The sequence below is a fragment of the Condylura cristata genome, unplaced genomic scaffold (genome assembly GCF_000260355.1).
Source record: "Condylura cristata isolate star-nosed mole 26May11 unplaced genomic scaffold, ConCri1.0 scaffold00028, whole genome shotgun sequence".
Taxonomy (NCBI): Eukaryota; Metazoa; Chordata; class Mammalia; order Eulipotyphla; family Talpidae; genus Condylura; species Condylura cristata.
Genome location: NW_004567129.1, coordinates 27,972,842 through 27,986,321, shown reverse-complemented (window position 1 = coordinate 27,986,321; position 13,480 = coordinate 27,972,842). Strand labels below are relative to the sequence as shown.

General features: G+C 61.5%; 1 protein-coding gene across 3 annotated transcripts; it reads left to right on the top strand.

Moving 5' to 3' along the window:
- Positions 1-78: 78 nt before the first annotated feature.
- LRFN1 (leucine rich repeat and fibronectin type III domain containing 1) lies at positions 79-11,675 on the top strand. Of its 3 annotated transcripts, XM_012730760.1 has the most exons (6): positions 327-353; positions 677-811; positions 2,308-2,340; positions 4,629-4,683; positions 5,078-6,520; positions 9,978-11,675. In XM_012730760.1, exons 5-6 carry the CDS (start codon positions 5,115-5,117, stop codon positions 10,870-10,872), a joined length of 2,301 nt encoding a protein of 766 aa, XP_012586214.1. In that variant the 5' UTR covers positions 327-353; positions 677-811; positions 2,308-2,340; positions 4,629-4,683; positions 5,078-5,114; the 3' UTR covers positions 10,873-11,675. The 3 variants fall into 3 exon arrangements, with proteins under 3 accessions (XP_004690669.1, XP_012586214.1, XP_012586213.1); XM_004690612.2 differs by lacking the exons at positions 327-353; positions 677-811 and adding an exon at positions 79-176; XM_012730759.1 differs by lacking the exons at positions 327-353; positions 677-811 and adding an exon at positions 908-1,667.
- The last annotated feature ends 1,805 nt before the right edge of the window (positions 11,676-13,480 follow it).

Here is a 13,480-nt window from a genome sequence, read left to right as displayed (position 1 = left end):
CTGTGTGTGCCCGGCGCCGGCGTGTGCGGCGCCCCGCTTGTGTGGCCATCCGGGTGTGTGCGGGGTGTCGAGCGGAGGTGCTGTGTCCGGCTGGCCGTGTGTGTCCCCTCGAGTGGCTGCCCCTCCGGCTGTGTGTCTGGGGGCTGTCGCGCGCCCATCGGAGGGGCTGTGTGCAGGTGTGTGCGTGGGTTGTGTGCCCAGGTTGGTGCCCCCCAGCGAGTGTGCGCGCCGGCTAGCTGCGCTGGCTGGGTGTGGGTGTCCGGGCTGGCTGGCCATCCGAGGGTCTGTGTAGCCGGGTGTGCCCGCTCGGGTGTCCATTTATGTGTGTGTCTGCGGCTCGTACATCTCCCAGGGTGTGTGTCCGTTTGTCCACCTCAGTTCCCGGCTGGGGGCTGGGGCTCCCCACCTTGTGGGTCCAGGCCTCTGCGCCGCTAAGGAGAGGGTAGTTTGCTGCTCCCCAGTCCATGTCAACTGGGGGGGTCCTCAGCGGTCCTTGGGGGAGACGGCCATGTCTTCCCCTTCCCGGTGACTGGGTGGGGGGGATGGGCAGCGGGTAGGTGGACAGATGGAGGGATGAGAGGCCGAGGGTGGACAGATGGCCCCAAAGGGAGGGATGCGGACCCGGCCTTTCCCCACCCACCCACCCCAGTGCCCCCACTGACCAGATCTCCCGCAGATGGGGCCAGAGTGCCTCCTTCCAGATGGCCAGGTGGGAGGACCTTTGGGCTGCCGTTGGGAGGATCGCTGGGAATGGTGCCCGAGGACTGGCCCTCAGCCCTCCGAGATTCGACCTGCTGAACTCTGACCTCTGGTCCTGGCTGGTGCCCTGGCTTTGGGGGTGGGGGTGGGGGTGGGGGATGTTCGGGAAGGTGGTAGGTGGGTAGGTGGGGTGAAGGTGCCTCAGGGCTGGGAGGGATTTTTATGTCCCTGATTGTGTGTGTGAAACTGCCTATCTGTTGACTGTGCTACTGTGCTACAACATTTTGTATGTCTCTGTAAGTGTGTAAACCTCAGGGCTGTTGTGTGAACATGTGTCTACTATGAGTGAACATCTTGGAGTAGCTGTGCAAAGGTGGATCTCGCTGTACCTGTGTGTCTGAGTGTGCCTCGGCCTTGTGAGTGTCTGCACCCTTGTGGCCCTGAGTGGAGTGTGGAACGGCTAGTGGCACTTGGGCATCTGTCGCTGTCCGTGCATCATGGGGGATGTGAAGTTGCATGAGTGTGTGTGGGCACCTAAGAGCCCTCCCCTGTGTATCTTTATTGTGCAAGTGAGCAGGTTGTGTGTGTGTGCCCCTGGTGTTGGTGAGCATGCCAGGATACACCTGTTATAGGAGTGTGTACCTGGGTGTACCAGGGGGTGCATGGGTTTCTCGGTGGTGTGTATGAGTGTGCAAGGGAAGTCAAGTTGTACTGGTGTGGTTGTGTGTGTTAACCTGGAGGGGATGTTCCGTCTGAGTTGTGTGTCTGTGTTGTGTGTTCTCCTAAACTTCGGTCTTCACGTCTGGGCAGTGCCTTCGTACATCTGTTGTGTGTGGGTGCAAACATGCGTGTGCGGGGTGCCCCACACACGTGTGCCCATGTCCCTGGTGGCAGGCTGACCCCGCTTCTGGCCTGTCAGGAGGGGGGCTCAGGAGACAGGACCTGTGCTGTGCTGGGTCCAGCTTGGGGTCCGTGGACACAAATGTTGCCCCATCCAGGGCCCGGAGTTGCGGGGCGGGTGTGTGGGGGACAGTTGGTGTGTCCGTGGAGACCCAGATGTAGAGCTGGGTTGTGGGCCCATGTGGGTCTGGGTGTGTCCACGTTGGTGGGTGTGACGAGAGTGTGATGGGGAAGATGGGAACTTCTGGCCTCCTGTTTCTGGTCTTTGGGACTGAGGGACTGGAGTGTGAACTCTGAAAGGGGGTGGCTGTGAAGCTAGAGTTCTGGATCTGAAGGAGGAAGGGGCTGAGGGGCCACATTCCTGGCTCTTGAGACAGGAAGGGACTAAAGACTGGGACTCTGCAGTTTGAGGGAGTTCGTAGGGTGAGGTCCCAGACTCCGGGATGAGGAGGGCCTGGGGGCCCTGGCTTCCGGAGACCCACAGGGCAAGTCCTGGAGTCTTGTTTGGGGAGGGTAAACAGTCATGAGGCCCAGTCTCCCCAATTTCCAGGGCTGACTTCCTCGGTCCTGCTGAGACAGTGGGGAGTCTGTAGCAAGAGGGCTGAGGGGTGACCACTCCAGGGCCTTCCTAGGCTGAGACAGTCTCTGAGGCAGGTCTCTGGAGAGAAGCTAGAAGGATACTAACAGGGTCATTTTGTTCCCTTGCAGGTACTGGCCCAGGCCCTGACTCCCTAAAGAGAGGTGAGTGTGGCCTGTCAGGGTGGGGAGAAAGCTGGGCTTGCTCTGACCAGTGGGAGGCTGGGAGCCCCACCCCGATAGGCTTCTGCAGGGTCATGAGGGGCTCAGTGCTGGAAGGGCTCGGTGGTGACAGGGCATAATGTTTGGGCACAGACTGGTGGCAGAGCCCGGGCGTGGGAGGCTGGCCCGGTGGCACCTGGAGACGTCACCTCTCAGGTGGGTGGTCGTTAGGCACCTTGATGGGCCAGGACAAAGTCATTTCCTCCTCATGTGAGATGACCCCGCATGAAGAGTGCCATGGACGGACATGACTTACCGTGTTGTGTGTGAGTGCGCATGCGTGCGGGACAACTTCCTGACGGCCGGCCCTGAGAGCCAGAGGAAACATAAATTAATAAGCATCACGATGATGATCATCATCATCACGGTAAGCTGACACTCCTCCGTGTCTCCTCTGTCAGGAACCGTTCCGCATGCAGTACGGGGCATTCGCTCACTTAACCCCCAACAACCCTGTGAGGTGGGCGTGCTCCTTACCTTACAGGCGAGCACACGGAGGCCCAAGCTGGTGCAGCCCTTGATCACAGACCCTTGGCTAGGCTCTGGGGTGCAGCTGGCCATGCTGTCCAGATGTTCTCCTCTTTTCATTGCTTCTCGATGAGTTGACATGCTCCCTTGCTATTCTTCTTCTTCTAGCTGGAGCTCTACTCCAGCTGTGGGAGGCAAAGCCCTGCACTTCTGGTTCACAGATTGGGGTTTCAAGCCCTAGAGACCCCCCAGTCAAGCAGGTGCAGCGTGGGGCCTCTGAACTCAGGAGTTCCATCTCCCAGGCCAGGCCTTTCCGTCCAGTCCAGAGCACATGCTTGAGGGAGCAGAAGGAAAATGTGTGTGCAGGGCACCCCTTGGTGCAGGGGACCTTCCGGCCTGCTGTCACTCATTTCGGCTCCGTCACTCCATGGTCTTGTGCTTTTTCTGTGTCTCTCCCAGCTCTCGTCCCTGCTCCATCTCTGTCCATCTCTTTCCTGTATGTCTCTTCTTTCTTTGCTTTTATTCTCGTTGCCTTTCTTTCAGACTTCTCTTTAGTCTCTCTTTTTTATTTATGCATACAAGAACTGGGGTGTAGGCCAGAGATGCGGGGCGGGGGTGAGAGGATTCACCAGAGTGGGGAGCACAACAGGCAGAGCTACTGAAATCCACTGTTGAGGGGAGCAGCAGGCAGACAGGAGAGGTCCCACCCTGTGGGTCACGCCCAGGCCGGGGATCGAACTCGTGCTGCAGTGGCTACGGACAGCTTCCTGGTGCTGCGCCTTAACCTGATGCGCCAGCAGGGAGGCCTTCTTTAGTGTCTGTCTGTCTTTGAACCTCCCTTTTCTGCCAGTCCATCTTCTCTCCCTCCTCTTTATCCCCTTGTGTCTCCCTGTCTCTGCACCCCTCTCTCCAGGTCTCTTGATCCCCCTTCCAGCAACTGAAGGGTGAAGGCCACATCAGGCCACAGCCCCAAACTGCAGATTAATGGGAGATGCTCCTACAGGGAGTGGGGTACAAGGTGGGGTGGGGTGGGGTGGGTGAGAACAGTTTTCGAGGGATGCCCCCTTCCCATCCTTTTCTGTTCACCCCCCACCCACCCTGTGTTGTGATGGGAGCTGACATGTCGTGGGCTGCAGCCGCCGCAGGGGGAATCCCCAACGGAAGGTTCTGCCTGGAGCACAGAGCCTGAGTGTGTGTGTGTGTGTGTGTGTGTGTGTGTGTGTGGGCACGCATGGGGCCTTGTGTAACCACTGAAGTGAGCACAAAAGTCTGCCTCTTGCTTGGGTGCTCAGCAGGGCCTAGGATGAAACTTGGCTCAGAGGCCCTCCCAAGACAAGAGGGAGACCAAAGTGTTTTCTCCCATCTTCCAGCTCCTGCGCCCAAGGTGTGTGTGTGGGGGTGGGGTGGGGGGGTTACCCTTAACATTATCAGTGCTTGCTGTGTGCTGGGTCCTGTGTTGAGTGGCCCCACTGCACCCTTGTAACCGATGAAGATGATGCAGCTATCATCCCATTTTGACAAATCAGGGAATTGGTTTAAGGCCACAGAACCAGCAAGTGGGGGAGTCAGGGCGTGACCCTGAGTCTGTCTGATTCAAAGCCTCTGCTCTTAATCACACATTTCTGTGCCCAGCATATATTGGATAGATGATGACAGTGACTAACATGTATTGACTGAAGCCAGGCAGTGTTCTCAGGACACCATGCTCATTCGTCCAAGTAATTCTCACGGAAGTAAGGCCTGCTTTTATCTCCATTTTACAGATGAAGAAACCGAGATTCAGAGAGGTTCAGACACTTGCTCGAGGTCACACAGCTAGTAAGTGTCAGAGCTGGAGGTTGCACCCAGGGAGTATGGCTTTATTTTTTATTTTTATTTTTGGGGGGACTGTGGCTTCAAATCCATGCCTTCACCTGTAGGCAGCAAACATATTTTTGGGTACTGAAAGGCTCAGACTGGGTCGGATGTCACTGCGCTGGGTTGTTGTGGGCGAGGCCAGGAGAGGTCTAAAGGGGGGGCATTGGGGTGGGACTGCTCATTTACCAACCGGGAGGAAACAGGTCATTGACAACGTGCACCTGCCAGCTGGTGACAGGGCAGCTGTCACCGCCCTGCAGGACTAGGTGGTTGGGAAGGGCGGGGTCTGGCTGGGCCAGGCTGCCCGCCGGACACCCCGGCCCTCCTCTGGGTGACCGGTCTCCTTCCCTTGCAGACCTCACACCCCGCCGGCCCCGCCTGCTCACAGCATCATGGCTCCCGGCTCCTCCTCCTGCGCGCTCCTCTCGCCGCCGCCCGCCGCCCCGCTCTTCCTGCTGCTTCTCTGGGCCGGGGCATCTCGCGGCCAGCCCTGCCCCGGCCGCTGCATCTGCCAGAATGTGGCACCCACGCTGACCATGCTGTGTGCCAAGACCGGCCTGCTCTTTGTGCCGCCGGCCATCGACCGGCGCGTGGTGGAGCTGCGGCTCACCGACAACTTCATCGCGGCCGTCCGCCGCCGGGACTTCGCCAACATGACCAGCTTGGTGCACCTCACCCTCTCCCGCAACACCATCGGCCAGGTGGCGGCCGGCGCCTTTGCCGACCTCCGCGCGCTCCGGGCCCTGCACCTGGACAGCAACCGCCTGGCCGAGGTGCGTGGGGACCAGCTGCGGGGCTTGGGCAACCTCCGCCACCTGATTCTCGGCAACAACCAGATCCGCCGGGTGGAGTCGGCCGCCTTTGACGCCTTCCTGTCCACCGTGGAGGACCTGGATCTGTCCTACAACAACCTGGAGGCCCTGCCGTGGGAGGCGGTGGGCCAGATGGTGAACTTGAACACCCTCACGCTGGATCACAATCTCATAGACCACATCGCCGAAGGCACCTTCGTGCAGCTCCACAAACTGGTTCGCCTGGACATGACCTCCAACCGCCTCCATAAACTGCCCCCCGACGGGCTCTTCCTGAGGTCCCAAGGCCCCGGGCCCAAGCCCCCCACGCCGCTCACGGTCAGCTTCGGCGGCAACCCCCTGCACTGCAACTGCGAGCTGCTCTGGCTGCGGCGGCTGACCAGGGAAGACGACCTGGAGACGTGCGCCACGCCCGAGCACCTCACGGACCGCTACTTCTGGTCCATCCCCGAGGAGGAGTTCCTGTGCGAGCCCCCGCTCATCACGCGGCAGGCGGGCGGCCGGGCCCTGGTGGTGGAGGGCCAGGCGGTCAGCCTGCGATGCCGCGCCGTGGGGGACCCCGAGCCGGTGGTGCACTGGGTGGCACCGGATGGGCGGCTGCTGGGGAACTCCAGCCGGACCCGGGTCCGGGGGGACGGGACGCTGGAGGTGACCATCACCACCCTGCGGGACAGCGGCACCTTCACCTGCATCGCCTCTAATGCCGCCGGGGAGGCCACCGCCCCCGTGGAAGTGTGCGTGGTGCCGCTGCCGCTCATGGCGCCCCCGCCGGCCGCCCCGCCGCCGCTGACCGAGCCCGGCTCCTCTGACATCGCCACCCCGGGCCGACCCGGTGCCAACGAATCGGCCGCCGAGCGCCGGCTCGTGGCGGCCGAGCTCACGTCGAACTCCGTGCTCATCCGCTGGCCGGCCCAGAGGCCGGTGCCCGGCATCCGCATGTACCAGGTGCAGTACAACAGCTCCTCGGACGACTCCCTCGTCTACAGGTGGGTGCTGTGGGCCAGGCCCTGCTCCGAGCCAGGGCCCTCCCGCTGTCTGCTCCCGGGGCGCACTGGGGCTCTCGGGGCCTGCAGACCAGCGTCTCCTGCCCTCCCTTGCCCGGTCCCCTCCTGGCCCGTTTCTCTCACTGTTGCGTCCCGTCTCTCCTTCCGGGAGCACCTCCTTGGTGCTGGGGGCCATCATGAGCCCGACAGGATGAGCTGTCCCGGGGCTCCTGGTCTACCTCGCCGCGGCTGGAGGTGTCCGACTGTGTGTCTGGTCTGTTTGACATCTGGGGCGGGAAACGTGCATATATTTACAGTGCAGTTATACTTATAAATAAGTTGCCGGCCTACTGTATCAACCCACTGGGTACATTACAGACACAAGACAGAAAAGAGGCGGAAATGTAGGTCGTGGCAGAGTGGTCTGGGGTAGCCAGACATTGAACGCCCCTCCCACCATCTCCACGGCCCCCCCATCTCCGCAGCTACCTTCCCTCTACTGCCCTCACCGGGCTGCTGTGAGCAGGTGCTGAGCTGCACACGGGCCCAGGAGACCCCGACAGCCCTGTCCTCAGGGAGCGCGCAGCCCAGCACGGGCAGGCAGGTGGTTACTGCTGAGTTATGACCGTGGCCTTGAGCTCCTGGTTCACTGCAGTCGCTTCTGGAGTGTGGCTCACAGCCGCACACCCGGCACTGGGGGGCGCTTGACAAATGGTCCTGCCCCCTGGCTCTGCCCCCTGCCTGCTCACCATGGAGCACCTGCTGAATGCTTACGCCTGTGCGTGACTTCACTTGGGGTGCCAGAGAGGGCGGAGCCATTTCCCTACCTGCAGGGAATCCCAGTTCTTGGGGTCTCTCAGACCTGAAAGAACCTGCCTCTTGGCCTCCATCGCCCCGTTTCCCGCGTGCCCTTGACCACAGGCGGGCACACGGGAGGCGCGTCCCTCTGTCCCTCTGGAGGAGAACCTGCCGCTCTTCGGCCTAGTCTTTGTCAGCCTCATTTTCTTCTCATTTCCATGCTCAGCAGCGTGCCTGAGTCCAGGCTGGGCCCTAACCTTCTGCGCTAGATGAGACAGTGGCCTAGCCTTGCGAAATCATGGCGAACACGTGAACCAAACAAAAACCCTCCCAAGGTACTCCCAAGGGTGCCCCCCTCACTAGCTCTTCCCAACTCCGCTATGAAGCAACAACAGTCCTCCTCCCTCCCATTTTACAGACAAGGAAACTGAGGTTCAGTGGGGGAAGTCTCGCTCAAGGTCACAGAAAATGGCAGAAACAGGACTGCAGTTCTTTACCCTCAAACCCCTAATCCTGCCCCCTTTTAGACTGAACACCCACACATTAGCACCTACTGTTGGCCTGGCAGGGATGAGGGGACATGGTTAAGATGCTTCTAGAGATAACTCTTGGGTTCAGTGACTTTCCACCTGTTTCTGTCTTTCCTTCTCTCTCTAACCCTGGGCGACTACATGTTGGGGAGGGCCTGAGAGCCTCAGATGCTGAGGCTCAGGTACTGTCTGCTGGCAACAGCCCCCAGTCTCTTCCCTTCCTCCATCCCCCACTGCACCTCCTGAGCTGTGGCGCTGCAGGGGTTAACTCCTCACTGCTGCCACGGGGCGGAGGGGACATCCAACCAGAAGGCTGCTCTGTCTCTTGCCTGGGGCCTGCAGCCAATGAGAGACACATGGGCTGGAGCTTTCTTAAGGAGCCAGCCTCTGTCCTTGAAAAGGGGGATCCCTAGCAACTGGTTATTAGGGGGAGGGAGCAAGAGGAAGCCTAGGCTTTCTCAAAGGGAAGCTGGGAGGAAGAGTGTGCCTAGGGTGGGATGGGTGGGTGGGTGGCAGTGCTCTGGTGTGGGGGGCTGGGGGGGTAGTCAGAGGTAGGTGGGCCTTTACGAGGGGGTGGGGCTGTAAGTGACCGCTTTGGTTGGACGGTGGCTCTTGGAGGTGGGCTTCAGGACCAGAAGGTGGCCTGGTGGGAGGGAAGGTGAGGCTTCTGGGAGCTCAGAGGCCTGTAGGGAGGAGGGTGTGCCCTCTAGGAGGCGGGGCTCCTGCTGCACGCCCCAAGCTGACGATGAGGCAGTCCTTGCCTCTGGTGACCCACTAAGAGCTTGGCAGAAGAGCAGAGCGTGTGCGCTGGAGTGCTGGGCATGCTCACCCGTGTGGAAATGGCAGCCCCAGGTTAGCTAGGGCTGCACACAGCCAACGTAGAAGGGATGTGCCCACAGAGGAGCGCTGGGCCTGGTGGGGATGATCTTACACACCAGGGGGTGGGGGGGTGGAGTGGCAGTTCAAGCAGCAGGAGCATGTTAGTCCCAGCCAGGCTGCACTGGGCGCACTACAAGCTGATAATGAAGTAGTAAACGCCAGCCTTTGGGTAACGCATCCCTACTCCACAGCTCTGTGATGCAGGGGGCCTTAATCTTCCCCTGTGAGGGGAAAGGAGGCACAGAGAGGTTAGGAAACTTACCGAAGGTCACAGAGCTAGCAAACAGAGAAGAGAAGCTCAAAGTCAAGCTGTCTGGCTTCCAGACATGGTCAGTTGAACCACAGTCGCCACTGCCCCTCAGTGAGCCCAGGGACCTCTAGCAAGAAGAGGACCGCTAGCCTGGCTACAGTTGCATGGCTCAATGACGGAGACTGACCTGGAGGTATGATTTCAGGCAGCCTAGGGTAGGGCGCGCATGTGGATTGGTGGCCTCTGATGTCTGGACAAGGAGCAGGACATAGAGTAGACATGGACCTGGGAGCAGTTGGGGAACCTCCAGCAGGTCCTTATGGGGGTGTGGCTGTGATGCTACCAGCCCCCCCCCAAGAGGGGAGTGGCCCCCCCAGGAGGGGAGTGGCCTTTAGCCATGACCCCACAGTGGGTGGGGTTTTGTAGTCCAGGGGCTTAGAAATCACTCCGGAAGGCAGCTGCAGCAAGGAGAGGCATTCACCCAAAGGTGCAGCAAGCAGATGAGGGGACCATCTGTGTCTTGGCTGCCACTTTGTAAGGGCAAGGCCGTACGACAGAACCGGGAGCACATCCATCGTCCCAGCAGACCTAAGGCGGGGTGGGGGCGTTCACCTGTGCCCACTGGCGTGAGGGGCTGGGTCTACGGGGGTGCGGTGTGTTGCGTCCTGAAATGGGCGGAAGTGCACGTAGCAGACAGCATGAACCTAGGCGTCCCCTGCTGGGGGACGTCCCTTAAGGGCATAAAAGCCCCTAGGGAACGTGAATGCAGACGTTCTAGTAAGTGATGGGAAAGGCAGGAGGTGGGTCTGGAGGGGGGCACACGGAAGAGGGGTGTCGTGTGAAGCCAGGGCCCTGAGGGTAGGAATGGCCGCGTGCATGTCCGCGGCTGTCCGCTAGGGGGCGAGATAACGGTGGGAACACAGTTGAGTTGGCGCCCAGGACACGCGAGGGCAGGGCCGCGTCTCCGAGTGGAGCTAACCCCGCCCCTGCGCCCCTCCCGCAGGATGATCCCATCCACCAGCCAGACCTTCCTGGTGAACGACCTGGCGGCGGGCCGCGCCTACGACCTGTGCGTGCTGGCCGTGTACGACGACGGGGCGACCGCGCTGCCGGCCACGCGAGTGGTGGGCTGCGTGCAGTTCACCACCGCGGGGGACCCGGCGCCCTGCCGTCCTCTGAGGGCCCACTTCCTGGGCGGCACCATGATCATCGCCATCGGGGGCGTCATAGTCGCTTCGGTCCTCGTCTTCATCGTTCTGCTCATGATCCGCTACAAGGTCTACGGCGACGGCGACGCCCGGCGCGTCAAGGGCGCCTCCCGCTCGCCCCCGCGGGTCAGCCACGTGTGCTCGCAGACCAACGGGGCCGGGGCGCCGGCCCCCGCGCCGGACCGCTACGAGGCGCTGCGAGAGGTGGTGTCGCCGGCCGCTGCGGCGGTGGCCGTCCAGGGCAAGGGCACGGCGGCCGAAATGGCCTCTGCGGGGCCGGAGGCGGCCCTTGGACGCTCCCTGGGCGGCTCGGCCACCTCGCTGTGCCTGCTGCCGTCGGAGGAGACCTCCGGGGAGGAGCCTCGGGCGGCGTCCGGCCCTCGGAGGAGCCGTTCCGGAGCCCTGGGGCCGCCAGCCTCCGCGCCCCCAACTCTAGCCCTGGTTCCTGGGGGGGCCTCGGCCCGGCCCCGGCCGCAGCAGCGCTATTCCTTCGACGGGGACTACGGGGCGCTCTTCCAGAGCCACAGTTACCCGCGCCGCGCCCGCCGGACAAAGCGCCACCGGTCCACGCCGCATCTGGACGAGGCCGGAGGGGGCGCGGCCGGGGAGGACGGAGACCTGGGGCTGGGCTCCGCCAGGGCGCGCCTGGCCTTCACCAGCACCGAGTGGATGCTGGAGAGTACCGTGTGAGCGCGGGCGGCGGCGGGACGCCTGGGTGCCGAGGACCGAGGCCCAGCCGCCCGGACGCGCCCGCACGCCGGGCGGGACTCAAGGGCGCCAACGCCCGCCTAGACCTCCGACTCCCGGGGAGACGCACCCCTCTCCCCGGGGCGGGCGGGGCTGCCGGCCACCTCCCGCGCCCAGAGGAGCAGGGGGCGGCGCCGGGCTCCCCTCCCCCACGAACTCCTGCCCCTCCCCTCGCGCGCTCGCGGACCTCGCTGGAGCCGGTGCCTTACACAGCGAAGCGCGGGGAGGGGCAGGGCCCCCCCGACACTGCAGCACTGAGACACGAGCCCTCTCCCCCCGCCCGGGACCCGGGGCAGGGGCGAGGGGCCCATTTCTTGTATCTGGCTGGACTAGATCCTATTCTGTCCCGCGGCGGCCTCCAAAGCCCCCAACCCCACCCCATTCACCTCTTCGGTCCCGTCGGGTCCGGCTTGGGGGTCCCCCTTTCCCTGGTCCCCTCGTTCGTTCCTGTCTCGCCCTCTGTCGTGTCTTCCGTCTCCGTCCTTCCCTACACGTCTCTCCTGCCTCTGTAGCGTGTCTTCCCTGTCGCCCTCCCGTGTTTCGTCCAGTCTCCCCGTCTCTGGAGATTACCTCTCCCCACTACACACTGTCCCGGGCAGGTCCCACCGGAAGGACCAGACTCACCCCGACTCCTTCCTTTTTCCTCCAATGAAGCCCCACATGAACAAATCCAAAACCAAATCCCCCTCCCTGCCGGAGCCGGGACCCTCCGCCGCAGCAGAATTAAACTTTTTTCTGTGTCCGAGGCCGCTCCGCTGACCTCTGTGTGTGTCCGTGTGTTTGGGTGGGGGAGGGGAGGGCGACCTAGATTCTGGTGTAAGGATTCCTGAGAGAAGGGAGGCCGCCGCCTGGGCCCAGGGAGACTTGCAGACCGGCTCCTCTCCTCGGAGAGACTTACCAGGTGGGAAATAATAAAAATAAAATGATAAGAGCTAACATTTAGTGAGTGCTTACTATGTGCCAAGCACTTAAAATATTTAATCCTCACAACCGCCCTAGGCCATCAGACCTGTTATCCCACTTTACAGGTGAGGCTTGTGATACCTAAGGTCGCCAAGTGGGGTTTAAAAAGGTAGGCCAGCTGCCTTCCCAGAGCAGCCTGGCCCGGCTGAGCGGCTGAGCGTGAGCAGCTGAGCCGCGAGCGACTGTTCTTTCACAGACAGGCATTGTGTTAAGCACAGCTCATCTCTGAGGCCAGACAACTCTGTGAAGGAAACATCTTTGGTCCCATTTTGTAGACAGGGTTCTCAAGCGGACACCCTTAAAGTCGCTCGCCCAAGCCCCCTAAGCGCAGCAGCAAGGAAGCCGGTAAACACCCTGGGGTCTGCCCCTCACTGCCACATGCCCTTGCTCTGGTGTCTGAAGTTGGGGGGTGGGGGGGGGCACGGCTTAGTTAGCTGAGCATGGGTCTCCAGAGCAGACTGAGAACCACTCAGGTCACTGTCTGGTCTCCACCCAAGAGCCTAAGTACAGAAGGGGTTGGCTGTGAGCCTGAAGGAAGGTGTGGGGAGAGGAGCCTCCCGGTGAGACACAGGCTTGTGGACAGGTAGTGGAAGTTGGTGGAGGGGGTGCCAAAGCCATTGCAGGGGTCCCTGCAGATCCTGGGGAAGAAGGAAGAAGGCTTCCAACCAGCTAGGGGCCCCCTGAGGCCATGGAGGAGGAGAGAGAGACAGAAATAGAAACCAGCAGGAGGGAGGGGGATGGAGCTGGGCAGCTCTGGTGGGAGGCGCAGGACAGGCCTGGAGAATCACAGGCCCACAGGCCTGCGGCTCCCTCACCCAGCGGCCCAGCCACACTTCCCAGGCAGTCATCACGACTCCCGGTACTGAGGGCTTCCCACACGCTAGGCCCTGTGCTTACAAACCCTCCCTGTGCACGAACAGAGAACACGCAGCCCAGCCCTTGTGTCTAAAACAAAATGGAGTTACTCAAATAGTAAGCATGACTGCATTTACACCCCGCGGCCACGTTCAAACCTCTGCGCCCACCTTTCCAGGTCAGGAAGCAAGTTCAGAGAGGCTAAGGTGCCCACCCAAGTTCACACAGCCCATCAAGCTGCCGCCCTCCCAGTCCTGTGCACCTAACCATTGTCTGATTCTCTCCTGCACTCCAGAGCACAGGATTCAGCAGTGTGCACAATGCAAAAAAGAACCCCCTGCCCTGAGGAGCTTCTATTCTCAAGCCAGGAGTGACTAGTGTCGGGAGAACGGCGGAAGCAGTGACAGGACAGACGGCCCCTGCCCTCCTGGCTTCAGGCAGATGGCACAGGAGACTGGGAGCGAGGGGCTGCCTGACTCCACTGGAAGTGCAGGAAGCTCAGGGTGGGCATTAGCCAGACTCTCCCAGTAGCCAGTGACAGGAGCTCAGCTAAGTGGCTTGGGCATAAAAAGCAGGCAGTTGCTGCTGGTGTGGGTGCAAGCGAGACAATGGTGAAGTTCCCCAGAGCGTGGCCTCAGACTGGCACCCTGACTCCACTCCAAGACATTCTTCCCACTCGCTGCTTTGCTTATTTCAGCTCAGATTCACCCCTTTCCACTTGCCAAATGGGTGA